This window comes from Cydia pomonella, chromosome 5 (genome assembly GCF_033807575.1).
Source record: "Cydia pomonella isolate Wapato2018A chromosome 5, ilCydPomo1, whole genome shotgun sequence".
Taxonomy (NCBI): domain Eukaryota; kingdom Metazoa; phylum Arthropoda; class Insecta; order Lepidoptera; family Tortricidae; genus Cydia; species Cydia pomonella.
In genome coordinates, this window is record NC_084707.1 from 20,415,436 (window position 1) to 20,436,338 (window position 20,903).

At 39.5% G+C, this 20,903-nt stretch overlaps 1 protein-coding gene across 2 annotated transcripts in view; it reads left to right on the forward strand.

The window, feature by feature from the left end:
* Nucleotides 1-19,778, forward strand: part of LOC133518041 (myosin-VIIa) — an 80,631-nt gene extending 60,853 nt beyond the window's left edge. Inside the window, exons 1-13 of one of the 2 annotated variants that reach the window (XM_061851602.1) lie at nucleotides 81-272; nucleotides 1,782-2,042; nucleotides 2,730-3,008; nucleotides 3,331-3,615; nucleotides 3,689-5,284; nucleotides 5,861-6,088; nucleotides 10,529-10,768; nucleotides 11,016-11,180; nucleotides 11,263-11,547; nucleotides 11,685-14,153; nucleotides 14,457-14,656; nucleotides 15,113-15,380; nucleotides 17,571-19,778. In XM_061851602.1, coding sequence (XP_061707586.1) covers nucleotides 249-272; nucleotides 1,782-2,042; nucleotides 2,730-3,008; nucleotides 3,331-3,615; nucleotides 3,689-5,284; nucleotides 5,861-6,088; nucleotides 10,529-10,768; nucleotides 11,016-11,180; nucleotides 11,263-11,547; nucleotides 11,685-14,153; nucleotides 14,457-14,656; nucleotides 15,113-15,380; nucleotides 17,571-17,777 — 6,507 coding nt within the window. In that variant the 5' untranslated portion in view covers nucleotides 81-248 and the 3' untranslated portion in view covers nucleotides 17,778-19,778. Of the gene's footprint in view, nucleotides 1-80; nucleotides 273-1,781; nucleotides 2,043-2,729; nucleotides 3,009-3,330; nucleotides 3,616-3,688; nucleotides 5,285-5,860; nucleotides 6,089-10,528; nucleotides 10,769-11,015; nucleotides 11,181-11,262; nucleotides 11,548-11,684; nucleotides 14,154-14,456; nucleotides 14,657-15,112; nucleotides 15,381-17,570 lie in introns of those variants that run through there. The other variant, XM_061851603.1, reaches the window with a different exon arrangement.
* Nucleotides 19,779-20,903: the final 1,125 nt, after the last annotated feature.

A 20,903-nucleotide genomic window follows, 5' to 3' on the forward strand; every position in this document is an offset into this window, starting at 1 on the left:
ACATTTCATTTCTTTTTAACTAGATGTTTAGTAATAAGACCGCGTATATACTGATGTGCAGGGGGTTTCGTCTCGCCTACGCTCTGTAAGCAATCGGATTTAAAACCCAGGTCAGTTTTTGTGATAAACTCATCTGGAATATATTGTTAGTGTCATTCATAATCATAGTTAACTATGGTCGTGTACGTGTAGTGCGGTATTTAATTAACTCGGTGAGAAAGTTGTGTTGTGATGAGTTATGTGTGGCAATGGAGACCTGCTGGGCTTTTGAGGTAATTTGAAATGCTCTTTATTGGCGTGATAAAATAAAATGACAGAATACACGGAAATAGCTAAATGTTATTAAGCTGACATATAAATAGGTTTATGTGATATACTAGTAGGTAAACATGGGTTTAATAGCGTTTGTTTTACAATCGTGAGTCGCGACAACGTGACAATTTTTTCAGGATGTACGAGAATTTGTATGCACTCCAACAATATACTCTATTGACCAATGAGCTGATAATTACATTCAATTTGATTAATTCTGACGTTTATCGTTGCTAAAATTACACGTTTACGCTTGATCGGTCTCACGTCTTATTTACATACCAATCTATACAAATATCATTTGAAATTCGGCATCGCGGATTAACTTTCACGAGCCGATCCCAACAGATGTACCGAGTACTAACTGATGTTTATCTCGGAGAACTTTCTATTAAATTTAAACAATTGTCTTGGAATAAGTTCCGGCCATTTGTCTGTGATAAGCATGCAAGCACGCAACCATTACCCCGTCTTCACCTACTTCTATACAGCAGTCTAATTGGCACCTACGATTTCACAGAGAAGTTTACTAGTATATAGGTCAGTTTATAATGGTTAATTTGTGGCGGGTGCCGATATTAATTTGATGTTTTTGTGAGCCCCGATGAGTTGAACGACACCGACATTTTGATGCAAGATGATAATTTGGACGATAAGCCGCACGCAGTAGCCGATGTGATTAAAGGTACTTCCACGTACGGCGTGATTGGTCACGTACGCTGGATCGCGTTACAAAACAGACAATACGGTGCTTTAATGCATATAATTTAGAATCAAATAACACGTTATGTGTCAAATAAACTACTGGAACTACCTACACACAAAAACCTATGATGACACACAGCAGCTAAATATAAGTAGGTATGCACAGCTTACAATCTCAGAGAATTTCTAAGCCCCAACTTATTACATTTTACCAAAAGTAGTTGTCAGTACTCAGTTAGTAGTTTTAGTAACTGCCCAAATTTTAAAAATTAATTTTTAGTGATTATTTTACCCTCAGAATTATTCAAATGGAATTTGCCAGAATAATTTAAGATTTGCTCGTCAGGTTGTTTAGTAGTTACATTACTTACGCCCTTGAAATTAACCATATATTTTCTTGCCAAAAGATTCATTGTATATTTCGGCATCAGCATTAAAATGTGTTGACTAAAATGAGAAAAAATACATTGCTGTCAGTACTTAAACTGCGTATGTAGCCGTAGAGGTAGGTAGGAGTTGTGTAAGTAGACGTAACTTCTCAAGTTCTCCTTCTCAACTCCAAAGCCCCTCATCTCATTTTCACATAGGTACCTACTCAAAGACTTTAGATGCTTTGTTTTGGAACTGTGGTTCCGGCGGTTGGACCCGGGAATCGTGACTCATTGTGCGTAATAGAAAAGGTTAAGATTATTTTATTGCTGATGTTTTAAACGTTAATGCTGAGAATGAAGAGGCTAATGTAGGTGTACCTTTGTCAATTCCAGGGTGACTACATATGGATCGAGCCGGTGTCAGGGCGCGAGTTCGACGTCGCCATCGGCGCGCGTGTGCTCGCGGCCGAGGGCCGGCGCATCCGCGTGCGCGACGACGACGGCCAGGAACAATGGCTGCCGCCGGAGAGGAGGATCAAGGCCATGCACGCCACCTCCGTGCATGGCGTGGAGGACATGATCTCGTTGGGAGATCTGCATGAAGCGGGGATATTGAGGAACTTGCTTATAAGATACAACGAGAATCTCATTTATGTAAGTAGCTTTTACATTGCCATTGAATCAAATCAGGAGCGAATGGAGACTAGGAACAGCCCATATTTAATGCTTAGTGTTTCCATTTCTAGTCAAAAAATAACCACTCAAACAACCTTTTGTGCAAAGTGACAATCAAATCAAATATCGGAATGAAAAAAAATCTATTCTTTATTGACGAAGTTTAACGAAGCTATTGTATTCTCATCGATGCCTGATGTTGATGAGTCACCCGCCAGGCCGCCACCTAAATAGTCTTATTATCCACTTAGGTATGTGCAGATACCTATAAAATAAATCTCGTAACTCCATAAAGTAAATGTTTACTATACTTTCATTTCAACCTTGAATTCTTAAATAATTACAAATAATAAATCATATAAAGAATCACAAGCATTTTATACTTGTAGAGACTATTGAAATGATACAGCTATGAAAATAGCACTGATTAAATGATGATTGAGGATAAACTAGGTACCATTACATTCATTCAAAATGCCATTCAAATTATTTCCTAGCATTGCTACAAGTATAATGCTATGTATTCTTATACATTCTCGAAGTTCCCGAAATAATTTCATGATATTATTTTGAAGTTCCAATTCATAATATTTAATATCGTATAATTATTAACTTTAAATATAAAATACATATATCTAAAACTAAAGTGAGAATTTTATATTACAGACATACACGGGGTCAATATTAGTAGCAGTGAACCCCTACCAAATCCTGCCCATCTACACAGCGGATCAGATCAAGTTGTACAAAGAGCGCAAGATCGGTGAGCTGCCACCGCACATCTTCGCGATCGGCGACAATGCGTACGCGCACATGCGCAGATACGGACAGGACCAGTGCATTGTCATTAGTGGGGAGTCTGGTGCGGGGAAGACGGAGTCTACGAAGCTAATTTTGCAGTATCTAGCTGCTATCAGTGGGAAGCATTCTTGGATTGAACAACAGGTCTGTTCAACTTCATTAGACAAATAAATAATTAAACATTATGGGACAAGCTTACACAAATCGACCTAGCCCCACAGTAAGCTAGTACCCCACAGTAATTAGGCTTGTGTTCTGGGTACTAGACGACTATATATAAGTATAATAACTCTGGAACGTCGATATATAATATATATAAACATCCGTAACTCAGGAACACATAAAATTAATGCCCTTTTCAGGATTTGAAGGTTAGGAGGCCGTTAAAACCAACATTGATTGTTTGATTTACATAAAACGACTGTATATACGTGTAACGACTTATATTTTCCTATTTATTTTCTAGATCTTAGAAGCTAACCCAATTCTAGAAGCATTCGGTAACGCCAAAACAGTCAGGAACGACAACTCCTCCCGCTTCGGAAAATACATCGACATACATTTCAACAGCAGCGGGGTCATTGAGGGCGCCAAAATAGAGCAATACCTATTGGAGAAGTCCAGGATAGTTTCCCAGGGAAATGATGAGAGGAACTATCACGTGTTCTACTGTTTACTAGCTGGTCTATCTAAGGAAGAGAAGAAGAAATTGGAGCTGGGAGAACCAAAGGAATATAGATACCTCTCTATGGTAATTAAGTAAAAGTATTGGGATTAATTGTTATAAAATAACTGTTTTACTAAAATAATGCGTTTCGTTTCAGGGTGGCAGTTTTACGTGTGAAGGCAGAGACGATGCCGCCGAATTCGCTGATATACGGTCAGCTATGAAGGTGTTGCTCTTTACTGAACCAGAAATATGGGAAATTCTGAAACTACTAGCTGCAGTGCTCCACTGTGGAAATATCAAATATGAAGCAACCGTTGTAGATAATTTGGATGCGACAGAAATTATTGAGCAAGCAAACGTAAAAAGAGTTGCTAATCTTCTAGGAGTGCCCATGCAGTCTTTAATTCAGGCACTCACGAGAAAAACACTCTTTGCACACGGAGAGACAGTCGTTTCTACATTAAGCAAAACCCAATCAGTGGACATTAGAGATGCCTTTGTAAAAGGAATCTATGGAAGACTTTTTGTCACCATCGTAAAGAAAATTAACGCAGCTATATACAAACCCAAAGCCACAACGCGAACTGCTATTGGTGTTCTAGATATATTTGGATTCGAGAATTTCGATCAAAATAGCTTTGAACAATTTTGCATTAATTTTGCCAACGAAAATCTTCAACAATTTTTTGTGCGGCACATATTCAAACTAGAACAAGAAGAATACAATCACGAAGGGATTAACTGGCAGCATATAGAATTCGTCGACAATCAAGACGCGCTAGATTTAATAGCTCTTAAACAATTGAATATTATGGCTTTAATAGACGAGGAATCAAAATTCCCAAAAGGCACTGACCAAACTATGTTAGCAAAACTACATAAAACGCACGGACTGCATAGGAACTATTTGAAACCAAAATCGGATATTAATACAAGTTTCGGGCTCAACCACTTCGCTGGTGTCGTATTTTATGACACTAGAGGATTTTTAGAAAAAAATCGAGACACGTTCAGTGCTGACCTTTTACAACTCATTCACGTATCAACCAATAAATTCTTGCAAACTATTTTCCAAGATGACATCGTAATGGGATCCGAAACCAGAAAGCGAACTCCGACACTATCAACGCAGTTTAAGAAGTCGTTGGACTTGCTTATGAGGACGTTAGGGACGTGCCAGCCATTCTTCATTCGGTGTATAAAGCCAAACGAATTTAAAAAGCCGATGTTGTTCGACCGAGGGCTGTGTTGCAGACAACTGAGATACTCTGGTATGATGGAAACGATAAGGATTCGAAGAGCTGGATACCCAATTCGACACAGTTTCAAAGAGTTCGTGGAAAGATATAGATTCTTAATATCTGGAGTTCCACCCGCACACAAAACTGACTGCAGAATGGCAACAGCGAAGATCTGCGCATCTGTTCTCGGCAAATCAGATTATCAACTAGGTCATACCAAAGTATTTTTGAAGGACGCCCACGATTTGTTCTTGGAACAAGAAAGAGATAGAGTACTTACACGAAAGATCTTAATTCTTCAGAGGTCTATTCGTGGGTGGGTGTACCGACGCCGCTTCCTGAAGATGAGGGCAGCAGCCGTTCTGATCCAGCGTCATTGGCGAGGCAAGTTGCAGAGACTGCGGTACAACAAGATGAAAGTGGGTTACGCTAGGCTGCAAGCCTTGATTCGTGCCAGAGTGCTGGCGCACAGGTTCAGGCATCTTCGAGGCCATATTGTGTCTTTGCAGGTCAGTCTAAAACTAAAAAAAAAAATGATAATAGTTTGTATTACCTTAGTATAGTCAGCATCAAAAGTAGCGGATCAGATTACGCATCAAAAGTGTCTAATAAGATTGTAACAGATACTTATGAACGTAAACCGTAGTGATTTATCTATCATTATTTGGAAGAGTATTCCAGGGTGGCAGATACTTTTGGTGCGTTGTTTCATTCGCTACTATTGACGCTGACTGTACTTAAGTGTTGCTTAAATGTTTTACAGTACATATGGTGCTACTTTACCGCACTAGTGCGAAAATTAGCATATTACGTTACATTATGTCGAACATTTAAAGGGCCATATGTACTGTAAAACGTTGTACAATACATGTGCGAATAGGTAATTCACAACTCGTGTCGATTTAAAACACTCCCTTCGGTCGTCTTTTAATTTATCGCCACTCGTTTCGAATTTCCATTTTTTCGCTTGTATCGTAATGTACTATTTCGAGTTTTTCCCTAAAACCATACTTATCATGCATTTCTTGAAATTTTTACTCGATAGCAATGCTGCTTGTAGTTTATAAACCAAGTCCAAATTGCAGGCAGCAGCTCGCGGCTACCTCGTTCGCCGTTCGTACGGCCACAAGATGTGGGCGATCGTGAAGATCCAGAGCCACGTGCGTCGTCTGATCGCCATGCGGCGTTACAAGCGACTGCTCAAGGACGCTCGCGAGCATACCGAGGCGCTGCGTCTGCGGCGCGTTGAGGAGCAGCGGCTGCAGCACCAGGGCAACACGCGCGCCAAAGAGATCGCTGAGCAGAATTATCGGGTAAGGGATCCAGAGCCACGTACGTCGTCTGATCATTATGCGGCACTACAAACGCATGCGCAAGGATGCGCGCGAGCACACCGAGATGCTGCGCTGCGCCGAATCGGGAAGCAGCGGCTGCAACAGGGCAACACGAGCGCTACGGAGATCTTCGAGCAGAATTATCTATCGGGTAAGGGAATCATAAGTACAACCCTGTTGGCGTATATCAAATAAATAACCAAGCTCAATAAAGCCCTGTGTACATTGGATGCGTGTGCGTAGACGTGTATGTGCACATTAAGGCTTGAGTTGTGGGTACCTACGCTTTACCTAGAACGTCTAAAACTCAGGAACAAACATTCGTGACGAACCCATAAATAAACGCCCTACAGGATCCCAATCCATCGGGACCTCCAACGTCGTAGGTATGGTTCCTAATACCGACTAGGCTATTAGCAGCTGATGAGAGATGGAGATGGTGTTATTCACAAACTAAAATATTTTTTAACAGTAAAGAAACAACCACTATTTTGACATTTACACGCTGTTACGTAGCCAAATGCGACTATCATATACGAGTATAATTTTTTTATCTACGTCGATGGTCGCGGCTGTAGGGCTAGCACAGGAGGAGTGCGAGAATAACTCGTCCGCGAGATAGACTACCCATCCCGCTCTAATTAATACAGTTAGAAAAAGACGGGTAGTCTATCTCGCGGGCGAGATACTGTCGCACCCTTCCTGTGCTAGCCCTGTGGTGACGCCTGCAACGTCAAATCAAAATGTGTGATATGCTAAGACTTTTTATATAAAACAATAGAATCCGCAACGCAATCATATAGGTAATCGTTTAGCAACTCTTAGGTCATCATTTCATTATCGAGATTATTTGTTTAGGGATTATCAATGCTTTTGCTAAGTGATTCAAAGATGATATCATGTTTGTGACGAGTTATGCTGTAATTGAATATCTAATAGTCAATCTTGGTTATACAATCAACTATAGGTACCTAGAGACGAAAAGTTCTATCAACTTTGATAACAAAGCATATGAAGCAATATGGTTGTCAAGAGGTAAGTAAACCTAGGGTTGTATTTAATTGACCTGTCATATTATCAGGTGCAGTAGCATTTCAGTAAAGTATTGCTTACTTATTCATTGTCTCTGAAGATAATCAAATGATAACTCTATTGAAGTGATATTCACTCGACGCATTTAAATTACAATCAATCTTTATGTTATGATTTCCTGAAAATAAAAGATCTGCCGCAAAATATCCATCGTCACATTAGATAGGTATTCGTATTGTGACGTATTCCATAGCCGTCATGTCCTTAACGTGCTTGATAAGAATTCCGCAATGATAAAGATTGATCAAAGTGCATGGAGTCGGCATTGTCTCATAATATTAAACAAGCCAAATTGTGTAGTGGAAGACCGTTACATTTCACGTCAGTTACATTTCTCTTGTTTTTAGGGTTCCGTAGTACCCTTATAGTTTCGCCATGTCTGTGTCTGTCTATCTGCCCGTCCGCGGGTTTGCTTCGTGATGGTTACTGCTAGTAAGCTAAGACTTGGCACGAATATATAAATCAGTTACGCCGACAAAGTCGTAAAATAAACGCTAGAAAAATGTTTTTTTTTTTAGGGTGGCTACCCTATGAGAAAAGTGGGGGTGATTTTTTTTATTTGTTCAACCATATAGTGTGGGGTGTCGTTCGATAGGTCTTTCAAAACGAGTATGGGTCTTCGAGAACTATATTTTACGTGATATTTTCAGAAAAAATCGAGAAAGTACAACTATAGCGAACCAGACCGGTGCAGCTGTTTTTGAGTTTTTGCAATAAGACTATTGTGACGGACGGGCAATTACGGAACCCTACACTGAGCATGGCCCGACATGCTCTTGGCCGGTTTTTATAGTATGTGAACATCGCTTAAACAAAGTCAGAAAAATTGTGCCTCGCTCCTTCTGCTCTACCAACCCTCTGTGAGTGGAGTATGTGTATCAACGCAAGAATCAAAAGCCACGATAAAGTTTGTAGACGGTCTTCTCCACGTTGACCTTAGTTACTCCATTGGCTCAACGACCCAAAATGAGACTTGGCCTCCGACACAAGACATCGTCACTTTTCTCGGTCCTGTGCGACTTCTCGCCAATTGTTGACTCGAAGTTCGTGCAGATCCGCCTCCACCATATCGCTCCAGCGATACCTGGGGCGTCCGATAGGATGTCCTCCTGCTAGGTTTCATTTGTAGTCTGCATCTTTCGCACTTATGAGATGTTCATATTTATACGTTATGGCTTCCCTATTGCATGGTACTTCAATTATCATTTTTAATCGTAAACGTCATCGTAGAACCGTGGCAGCAATTCATTGAGACGAAACCATTATAAAATCTTTATTTAAAAACATCGCTAATAGCAGCTTGGCCAAATTTGTTACCTAGATATCTATCTTACTTGCCACCAAATTTTAGCTATCTCTGATGTATTATAAGATAAGACTCCTAAAAGTCCTCGATTCTTATCTTTAAAATCATTTGCATTTTAGTTGTTTTTAAAATTAGCTGCAATCTAAATGGTTCCATTAGTACTATCACATCCTCCTAGATATGCTAGGTGGTAAAAACTTCCTCTTCTTAATTACATTTTTATGTTATTTTTGTATGTTTTAATTGAATTATCAGTACAAGTATGTAGGTATATGTGTTTAAATATAAGTTTATTATTCTATAATAATATATATAACATATATATATAATTATGTATGTGGGTTGGTTGACTCTACATTTTTTTACTTAATTAACGACATCGACCTGCTAAATAGCCTAATTAAAAACAACTTCACTAGCCGTAATTGTGATAAAAATACTTATATTTTACCCTAATGCTTGTACAAGAAATATGTGTAAATACAAGATAGATGCACAGACAACCAAATATCAAGTAAAACCAGGTAGGTAGTTAAACAATCATTAATAAAATTGATTAAATCCACATTAGATTACTTATGTTTTATCGGCACTGATTGAATTATTAATCAAACATGCAAGATAACAATATAAACAAAATCGCCGCGGTTTTTTAATTTTCTTATCTCAAATGATTATCAAAAGTTCAAAATCAGATAATGTTTCAATGGACTCATAAATTTTGGTGCTACCGTGAACAGTGAACAAATAATGTGCTGTCGATTATTATTTTTTCAATATTTGCTTCTTCATTATATTGGATTGCGTATACACCTACTGCTGCATTTTAGGTACGTAGCTATTAATTTATTATAAATGATATCATGGTATGTACAGTCAGCATCAAAAGTATTCTGTAACAGCTTAATAAAATGTGATGGTCCTATATGTAGAACAATTAAGACGGTATAGGATATACTTGTAAACGTACATTTTAGAGATTTATATATATTTGGAAAAGTTATCCGGAATATCAGATATTTTTAGCGCGTTGTTTCATCCGCTACTATTGATGCTGACTGTACCATAATTCAATAAGTATAGGTTTCGTAAAAATTCAGTGTTCATATAAACTAACATTAAACTTTTAAAATAATGATATTACTAATTGAGTTGGGAAATAATATTGTAATAACAGCTAAAGCTTACTTTTGAGATTTTCCAAGCAGTTACAACCTAAGTTTTCTATTAATTATAAAACATGTATTTACACGATTCAATAACTTAAAATAGGCAGAGGTATACAAAGGTATAATCTAGTTGGCAATTAAATCGTGAGCAGAGCCGTAACGTTACACAGTTTTATGCCACTATTCAATTATATCACTTTATGGTCAAATATTCGCGCGGCTGACACCGACGGCGATCAATCAAGCATATAGGGCTATTACTCAATGTTTACTAAAGTCATCGCTTTAAAGATCCAGCATAAGTTAAATCATCACTTACGCATTATAGTTACGAGTCTCGAGACATAAGTATAAACTGGGTTGCCTTGAAGTGACTATAAGTTCTTTCAGCCCTATTAACAGCCAAGTTGTGCAATTATCACACACGGCTGGTTGTATAATACCTACTGTCCAGTTGAACCACTTCGTAACCCGAGACGGCAGGAGCAATAGAAACTACACATTGCTGAATGCCGGTCGTGTGCGATTTTTAAATCGCAAAAGTGGAAACTGGATTATGGTTTCCTGTTTTAAGCGCGCTCGCGACGACTTCGGGAACTTTTACTATGTGTGTTTTAACAATATTTATGAAAGAAATAAAAATCTTAAGCGATCTGTAATGATGTAGGTAGTTAAAAACCAGTGATCATTATAGTACTTGTGTGCTGTGGTTAGGTATAAATCTAAATTAATAGACTTACATTCTTCAATTCAATTTTCTAAATGTAGTCTTTAGTCGGAACTCGTACTGTTAAGTCAAGTATGTTGGCAACGCAAGCACAACTTGCTAAATTCAGATTAACTGTTCTACAGGAACGCATGTATGAGTTGGAACGGCGCGATGCTGAACTAGCCCTGGAAGAGAAGCGACAGCTGGAAGCAAAGCGGGCGCTCGTGCAGGAGGCGACGAGGAAGCAGGACGAACCGGTGGACGACAGCAAGCTGGTTGAAGCCATGTTCGACTTCCTGCCAGACTCCAGCAGCGAGGCGCCGGCGCCGAAGGATACTTCGGTGTTCAGCGACCTGCCGCAACCAAGAGCGGACCAGCAAGAGGTAAACAGGCCTTTTATCTTAATTTTGCCTTTATAGCCGCAGCCTATTGCCTGCAGCCGAATGTTATAAAACTTAAGCTTGGTAAAATTTAAGTAACTTAGTTATGGGATCATTTTTAAAGGTCTCTGATGTGATAGCTTATCGTGCCTAATTGATGTAATCTTTAAATTATAAATAGATTGTATCAAAATTACATTCGGCCTGCCTCCTATGCAAATACATAAAAAAATATTCTTTATAATTACAGATGGTAACACCAATGCAAACAACATCAGAAGACGAAGAGGATCTCTCCGAATTCAAATTCCAAAAGTTTGCAGCTACATATTTCCAAGGAAATGTTACTCACCAATATTCTAGGAAGCCGCTGAAGCATCCCTTATTGCCACTTCACACGCAAGGAGATCAATTGGTAAGCACTTCGATAATTATATGAACAAAAACACTTTATTCTCTTCTAAGGATGTCCAAATTAACAAACCATATTTTTTCAGGCTGCCCAAGCGTTATGGATCACCATTCTGCGCTTTACGGGTGATCTCCCAGAACCCAGATACCACACGATGGACAGAGACAACACGTCAGTAATGTCCAAAGTGACCGCGACACTTGGCAGGAACTTTATCAGGTCCAAAGAGTTCCAGGAGGCACAAATGATGGGGGTCGATCCTGACGCCTACCTTAACAAACAGAAGCCGAGGTCAATCAGACACAAGTTGGTGTCGCTGACGCTGAAGCGAAAGAACAAGCTTGGCGAAGATGTTCGACGAAAATTACAGGTAAGATTAAAAAAGGCTATCTAAATTCTGCACTCAATGGGACAGATTTGAAGTACCTATAGGAGGACACTTTAAAAAAGAAAAAATATAAGACTGTCCTAGAGAAAACCACAAAAATATTTTTTTCGTTATTCCAGGATGAAGAATATACGGCAGACAGCTACCAGTCCTGGCTGGAATCACGTCCTACGTCTAACTTAGAAAAACTTCACTTCATCATTGGCCACGGAATCCTTCGCGCGGAATTGCGAGATGAAATTTACTGCCAAATATGCAAACAATTGACGAATAATCCATCAAAATCATCTCACGCAAGGGGCTGGATCTTACTCTCCTTATGTGTGGGATGCTTCGCTCCGAGTGAGAAATTCGTGAACTATCTGAGAGCTTTTATCAGAGAGGGTCCACCCGGATATGCACCTTACTGCGAAGATCGTCTTAAAAGAACGTTTAACAACGGCACACGAAACCAACCGCCTTCGTGGTTGGAACTTCAGGCAACAAAATCTAAAAAACCTATAATGTTGCCAATTACGTTTATGGACGGTAACACAAAAACCTTGTTAGCCGACTCCGCAACAACAGCCAGAGAATTGTGCAATCAGTTGTCGGATAAGATTGGCTTGAAAGACCAGTTTGGTTTTTCTCTCTACATTGCTCTGTTTGATAAAGTTAGTTCACTGGGAAGTGGAGGTGACCATGTGATGGATGCGATTTCGCAATGCGAGCAATACGCCAAAGAGCAAGGCGCACAAGAAAGAAATGCACCATGGAGATTGTTCTTTAGGAAAGAAATCTTCGCACCCTGGCACGACCCCACTGAAGACCAAGTAGCCACGAATCTCATTTATCAACAAGTTGTCAGGGGTGTTAAATTCGGCGAGTACAGGTGTGACAAAGAAGAAGACTTAGCGATGATTGCAGCTCAACAATATTACATTGAGTATGGCCAAGATATGAACACCGAGCGGTTATACACGTTATTGCCTAACTATATACCGGATTACTGTCTAACAGGGGTTGAAAAAGCAGTGGACCGATGGGGTGCTTTAGTAGTGCAGGCTTATAAGAAAAGTTATTATGTGAAAGAGAAAGTTCCTACGTACAGAGTGAAAGAAGACGTTGTTAGTTACGCGAAGTTCAAGTGGCCACTGTTGTTTTCTAGATTTTATGAGGCTTACAGAAATTCTGGACCGAATTTACCCAAAAATGATGTCATTATTGCTGTAAATTGGACAGGTGTGTACGTAGTAGATGACCAGGAGCAAGTGTTATTAGAGTTATCTTTTCCGGAAATTACCACAGTGGCAAGTCAAAAAACAAATAAAGTGTTTACGCAGACCTTTAGTTTGTCTACGGTCCGAGGGGAAGAGTTCACATTCCAAAGTCCGAATGCTGAAGATATTCGGGATTTAGTGGTGTACTTCTTAGAAGGACTGAAAAAGAGGTCTAAATTTGTGATAGCATTACAAGACTATAAGGCTCCTGGCGAAGGTTCCAGTTTCTTAACATTCCAAAAAGGAGATCTGATTATTCTAGAAGAGGACAGCACTGGCGAGTCTGTACTGAACAATGGTTGGTGTATCGGCCGGTGTGAGAGGACTGTGGAGCGAGGTGACTTCCCAGCAGAAACAGTTTATGTGTTGCCTGCTCTGACAAAACCACCACCTGACATACTAGCACTGTTTTGCATGGAAGGTGCGTCACATGGGCGCCGCGTGCCGACCGCGACGCTAAACGGAACTGAAACAAGAGATAAACCCCACACGTTAATAGAATACGCCATGGACCATTTCAGATTGCCACCGAAACGCACAGTCTCCAAAGCACTTACCCTATCAACAGCGAAGAGAGGAGGCACCGAAGAATTATGGCGACATTCGAGGGAGCCTATTAAACAACCGTTGTTAAAGAAATTGCAAGCCAAAGAGGAACTCGCCGAAGAAGCTTGCTTCGCGTTTACCGCTATCCTAAAGTACATGGGAGATTTGCCTTCAAAACGGCCTCGAATTGGGAATGAATATACTGACCATATTTTCGACGGCCCCCTGAAGCATGAAATACTACGAGATGAAATATACTGCCAAATAATGAAACAATTGACTGACAATAGGAACAGAATGTCCGAAGAAAGGGGTTGGGAATTGATGTGGCTCGCCACAGGCTTGTTCGCGTGTAGCCAAGGACTGCTCCGAGAGCTGACACTGTTCCTTAGGACTAGAAGGTATCCAATTGCTCAAGACTCACTCCAAAGACTTCAGAAAACTTTAAGAAACGGACAAAGAAAATATCCTCCACACCAAGTGGAAGTAGAAGCCATTCAACATAAGACTACTCAGATATTCCATAAAGTTTACTTCCCCGACGATACGGACGAGGCTTTTGAAGTAGACTCGTCAACGCGAGCGAAAGATTTCTGTCAGAATATCGCGCAGAGACTGAATCTCAGATCTAGTGAAGGCTTCAGTTTGTTCGTTAAGATAGCTGATAAGGTGATCTCGGTGCCGGAGGGAGATTTCTTCTTTGACTTCGTGCGACATCTCACGGACTGGATCAAAAAAGCGCGCCCTACCCGAGATGGCATTACACCACAATTCACTTATCAGGTACATATTAAATGTAGCAAATAATATAACTCAAGTCCTGTAAGTTTAATATCTGTAGTAGATAACAAAATATTTCTACGTCATTATCAGTAAGTCCGTAATTATAATTACCTAACCCATGCTTTGTCACAAATATTTATATAATTTTATCATGAAATCCTGATGGAATTCTGAAAAATACACAAAAATTACATAAAGGCAAAAAATTACTGACGTGGATACTTTTCGCCTGATTTGTCGTGTACCCAATACTGCCTGTATTGGGTACACGACGAGTTAACAACAAAATTCCCTGCTCCTCAGGTATTCTTCATGAAGAAGCTGTGGACGAACACGGTGCCAGGCAAGGACCGTGCGGCGGACGTGATCTTCCACTTTCACCAGGAGCTGCCAAAGCTGCTGCGCGGCTACCACCGCTGCGGGCGCGAGGAGGCCGCCCGGCTGGCCGCGCTGGCGTACCGCGCCCGTTTCGGGGAAAACAAACAGGAGCTGCAGGCGATACCGTAAGTGTCCGTAATCTCCTTCAGGAACTGCTAAAACTGAAGATATTTAAAACTATATTTGGATCGGACTGAAATACTTACCACGTCTGCTTGGCAAATGAGTTCTCCTCTCTCACATCCTTGTCTTAAACAAAGATTAACTAGCCGCGGTGTCATATTGTCCAGTAGGTACAAAAACTAGAGGTAGGGATTGCCAAGCTGCCAGGCTAATGCTACCACACGCTGCATACGCGGCTACTTGCACAAAGAATATGCCCAAGCTTGACTAATGAGTTACTCGGGTGGCTTACAAGGTGCAAGCAACTGAAGCATGCGTAAATTTCTGTATTAGCCCTGCCTTTACTTGAACATCCTTTACTTGATCGCTAGTGTGACATGGTCGAGGAAAGCGAGATAGGATTGTTCTGGGAACTCAGTAGGTACTTTAGTGTCTCATAAAACACCTTTACATTCCAGACAAATGCTCCGCGAGTTGATACCAGCAGACCTAATAAAGCTGCAAAGCTCTGCCGACTGGAAACGCGCCATCGTGGCCTCTTACAACCAGGATGCTGGCATGACCCCTGAAGACGCCAAGATCACGTTCCTCAAGGTCATCTACCGGTGGCCGACCTTCGGCTCCGCGTTCTTCGAGGTCAAGCAGACGACCGAGCCCAATTATCCGGAGCTGCTGCTCATCGCCATTAACAAGCATGGCGTCAGTTTGATTCACCCGCAGTCTAAGGTAAGCGCAATTCTTTACTCTTTTAAGAGGATATAGAACGACCGCGTCTATTCAAAAGTGGTCCCCATTTACCTCCCTTGATATTAACTTTATGGAAATATTTTTACACAATTTATTAAACTAACCTTACTCATTTTTTATGTTTAAATTATTATAAGAGACGCGAAAAACCATACAATTAAAAACTCTTAACTCTCATACTAATTAAAAACATGACGAATCTATAAGGGTTCCGTTTTTTGCCATTTGGCTACGGAACCCTAAAAACAAAGAGGGAAATTGGGACTACGTTGAGCGCTCGTCCACTATCGTCATGACCCAATTAATTACCAGCACCTATGTAAGTATGTAAGTTGTAAATAGCTAGATCGCCATTGTATGTAGCGAGATATCATTTTATATATTTATCATTTTGACGACCGGTTTGGCCTAGTGGGTAGTGACCCTGCCTACGAAGCTGATGGTCCCGGGTTCAAATCCTGGTAAGGGCATTTATTCGTGTGATAAGCATGGATATTTGTTCCCGAGTCATGGGTGTTTTCTATGTATTTAAGTATTTATAAATATTTATATATTATATATATCGTTGTCTAAGTACCCTCAACACAAGCCTTATTGAGCTTACTGTGGGACTTAGTCAATTTGTGTAATAATGTCCTATAATATTTATTAATGTCCTATAATATCATATTAATTCAGTGTCTTTCGCATACTTGAAACTAATTATAGAAAGATGGGCAGTTTATCACGTGCGTCACATAAGATAATTCTAACCTATCTTTATCGTATTTATCCTACGCAAGACAGACTACGAGGCTTAATTGTTCTTTATTACTCTGTTGCGTTCATTTAACGATGTCGGTTGTCTACGGTTCTAACAATTACTTCTTTATCAATTAGACCGATGCTCAATCAGGATTGTAACATAAGGAAAGAAGGAAGCGGAATGCTAAATTTACACCTTGCGTTATGTTGTTGAAAATGCCTTATGCCCTAAACCATGATTTTCGAAGTCGAAGTCGAAACTTGGCAAGTGTGAAACTGTGTAAAAATTAACCATAACTGATAGGGTGTTTCATATTTCTCAATTCGATTTACATCTGACTTCGCACGAATTCCTGTTCTCACTGACAATAGTTATTCGTGCAACAAGAGAGGAAAGTTAATTTTTTCTTGCGCGTGTTGATTTATTATATTACATATCGTGTTTTTGAGTCGAGTAAGCGAAAGATTCTGTAATTGAATTAAGAGTGAAGTGAGTGTTGAGCGTAGCGAGGGACTCAAAAACACGAGATGTAATATAACTTTGCTCTCGTATGACACATACAACTTTTTATCTCAGTAGGCCTAGCACATGATTGGCGCGACAATATCTCGCTGCGAGATAGACTACCCGTCTTTTTTTAACTACGTTAATTAAATAGGGACGGGTAGTGTATCTCGCCGCGAGATACTATCGCGCCAATCATGTGCTAACCCGGCAGTAGAGAGAACATACCTACTAAAGGTTAAAGGTTTTTATTCCTGTATTCATAGCCTTCACTAAATTAAAAAGCTACTTTGTCTCACTCCCTGGAGTGAGGAAAGTCGTACTTTCGACACTACCTGGAGTGAAGAAAGTAGGCTTGTTCGAAATGCTGAGGTTGAGGAAAAATTATATATTTTAGAGGTTGCACAACATCAACAAAGATTTTCTCAAATAACCAACGCGTCGCTATATCGGAGGGAGAAAATGGTTTAAGCGGCTACCATCAAAGCGGAGAGTAGTGTGTTACGGAACCTTCTACATATAAAGAAATTTTAAAATTAATAGTAAATATGAATTTTGGTTACTCGATAAATGTTCTAATTAAGACTTTTCAGTTTTCCACCTGTTTCCAAATTCAGTTTTTTTTTAATCGATTTTAGTATCAGATCATTATTTTATTTGTTATTTTAGAACAAAGTTAATTACCACGCAATGTATTGGGTTCTTTATATACCTTTTCAATTTGTGCAACCTTTAAACGTTATTCGATTCTTTTGAAAATTGAAATAGATAGTTTTTAGTGTGGGAAAACTCGATTGGTGAGCGAAGTCAGGATAAATACCACAACTTTTTTTTCTCCATACAAAAGTGAAACACCCTAATAACCGATTATCTGAATCAACGTCAAAAAAAAGATATGAATTCTATATTTTCTATTTCAGGACATTCTGGTGACACATCCGTTCACCAGGATATCAAATTGGTCATCCGGCAACACGTATTTCCACATGACCATAGGCAACCTTGTTCGCGGCTCCAAGCTTCTCTGCGAGACATCTCTCGGGTACAAGATGGACGACCTCCTAACGTCATACATCTCCCTTATGCTCACCAACATGAACAAGCAACGGTCTATGCGTGTCAAGTGAAACGGGTTTGTTCCACAGATAATGCTAAGGCGGGACTGAACTGCTTTCTGAAGCTGCACCTTACTCACATCCTTTATTCTGCAGTAAGTCATTTCAAGGTCATGATGGAACGCAACTGTTTGATTGAACAGGGTAGCAACACATAACTCTTTTCCACCATTCTGTCTGACGATAGCGGCATCGTTTACCAGATCATCACGGAAAGACGTGTGTGGGGTACTTAATATTCTAGTGAACGAATGGTTGTCTATACTTAAATGCGTGCGAATGTCCGGAACTATTGGTACCCATTTTAATTTTTGGAAACTAAAGTTTATGAACTTTTATCGGTGCGTGTTTTCTAGTTAGATGCGTTTAATTAAAGGATGTGGATATATAATGCTTATAAATACTGTGTATGTTGGTACATATAAGAATGTTTTGCATGGTAAAATAGTTTTAGGTATAGTCGTTAGATTTGTAGCTGGCCCCGAACGGCTTATCCTTTGTCTATTGTTAACTAAAACCGCGCGTGCCACTACCTGCAAAAAAAGGGTCCGGTCACTTTAACCGGTTATTGAATTCCAACTCCTATGGAAATTGAAATAAGATTCAAAATGAACAAATGGAAAAATAATTTGCGTTTTCTTGTGTGATCCCTCTACGGTTACTGAGTGCCGGCGAGTCGAACGCTACCGAACCAGTCTAAAATGTGTCCTCAATATGCGGAACAAAGGCGCGTTATCGGAGAGCGCACCTACACTGGTTTTTTGAGCGTTGGACTAGCCCGCGCTCAGGTGCCAATTAGAATCATACGACCCTTTTTTTGCAGGTAGTGGCACGCGCGGTTTTACTTAACAATAGACAAAAGATTAGCCGCTCCGGGCCAGCTTCAAATCCAACAACTATACATCACAATGGTATTGTGAACTGTTAAACAACTTACGAATTGGTTAGGTGTAAGGAAAGCGGTAATTTTTACCGAGAAATAAAGGTAGTTGCACAAAGTTAATAACAATAGCAATTCAATTCATTGAGTATAGCAATTAAATATGAAACCTTGTCTGGAGGATTGTAATTAAGTCGTATCCGTCCATAATTTATTTTTATATTACTGTTTTTCTTGAAAGTTTAGGTTTGTAAGATAATACTATTGAACCCATAAAAAAATCATATTGTGTTACATTGTTGTATTGCCAACGGAGTTTTCTTCAGATTGAGGGTACTTATCAACAACTCTGGCAATAAGGACACTTATTATCCAATTCTTTCAGCATCTCACATTTATTTTATCAATAAGCTGTCTTCTCTGAAGAAACTTTAGTATTTAATACCAACCTATCTTACCTAACATCTATACAGTTCTTAGAGGAAAATTAACAAATTTGTTTTCTATATCATTCGTACTTTGTGTTTACCTTTTTATGACTGGAAGTCGCGTAATCAGCTTAATGTAGCTTTTAGAAAATAAAGATCTGTTATATCGTATTTATATTGGTTACTTGGTAGGTAATTTTAGGTAAATGAATAAACCCATATTACCAATGTTTGTTAATCAAATGCCTTGCTTGACGTAACTGAGAGTTATTTTATACATTTTATAATTAAACAAATTAACCTTTATTTTATATAGATATATGTATTCCAAATGAATTTGTAGGCAAAATGTAATTAGTCGGTTAAGTGTCTAAAGTAGCCATTTCGAAGCTGCACACATTGCGTATTGGTCCTTAAAGCCGTTTTTACCACTGGCCCGAGGTCTAAGCTTGCTAACCAAAAAACGACCTTCATGTTTTAAATTTAGAATTCAATTTTGATTGTAATTGCGAGGCGATAAGGCGTCCGTGGGACTCGAGAGGTTTAAACAAAGGTTACTACGTATTGTCGGATTCGAAATGTCGTTATAAGTATTGTGTTAAATTGTCAATATCATGCCATGAGTACGAAGACAATTCTTCTATTTGTTTATTCGCTTTAGTCAAAAATGTTGCATTTGTGAGTGGTATAAACATGAGTCACAATCATCACTGCGTTTTATTTCGTATATTTGTTTATTTTTCCTAAATGGTTCCCGTCTATAGGTACATACTTCGTCTTTTTTTGCATTAGAATAAGTTTTTGCCAAAAAAAATCATTTTAGGTACAAGCTTTTATCGATGGCTGTAAGCTTTTCTTACCACAACTAATTCTCATAGAGACAATTATATTAAAAACCCCAAATACAATTAGGTTGCGTTGTTTTAGCACAGGATTCCTATGGCCACCTCCTGACTCCATCATCAGCTCGATGGTAACATAATATTGCATTGTCACCCGACTTACGTATGTTTGCAAAGGACTATGCGTCAAAATGGTCCAAAACCCAACAGAGTTGAGAATTAAGTCATTAGATAGGTATTTATATGTACTTCATTTCGTTCTAGAGGCACATTAGCGGAAGTCCATTGCAGAACTGAGATATTTGTATTTTAGTCAAAATGTCATCACCCTTATTACCTAGGTAATAGGTACTTACAATTAGTCTACCGCTGGGCGAACGCGGCGAATGGTTTGGTGCGCTAGCAGCGGTGCGCGAACATATTCCCTGCAGCAATTGATTTACTTACTTGGACTCTACTGCCTAGGTAATAAGGGTGATGACATTTTGTCCGCTTGGTGTCCATAGAACGAAATGAAGTACATTACATAGAAATATCTATCTAATGACCTAACTCTCATTTCTGTTGATTTTTGGGCCAGGTTCCATACAAAGTTGCCCATGGTCCTTTTCAGCTCAATCGGGAAGTGGGTCAAAATTAGCTACCATGATTTGACCCACACATACATATACATACTAATGCTGTGACATTTGGTCTTTCAAAATGAATATGAGTCTTCAAGAACCATTTTTTGATAAACATAATATTTTCGGAAATAATTGGTCAGAAAGAAAAACCCCTCTAACTTTTTAACCATGGGTCCAAAAATATGACAAAAATCACTAATTTAATTAGCAATCTAATGCCAGTGAAACGGAATCAATTGAAAGCCAACCCACCCCGTATCTGCACGGCGAACAGCTGATCGGTACCGATACTCTTCATTGGTGAGCTGATGCTGTAGTGGCTCCAGCGAGGGTTTTGAGCACACAAATCGCCAGTTTAAACG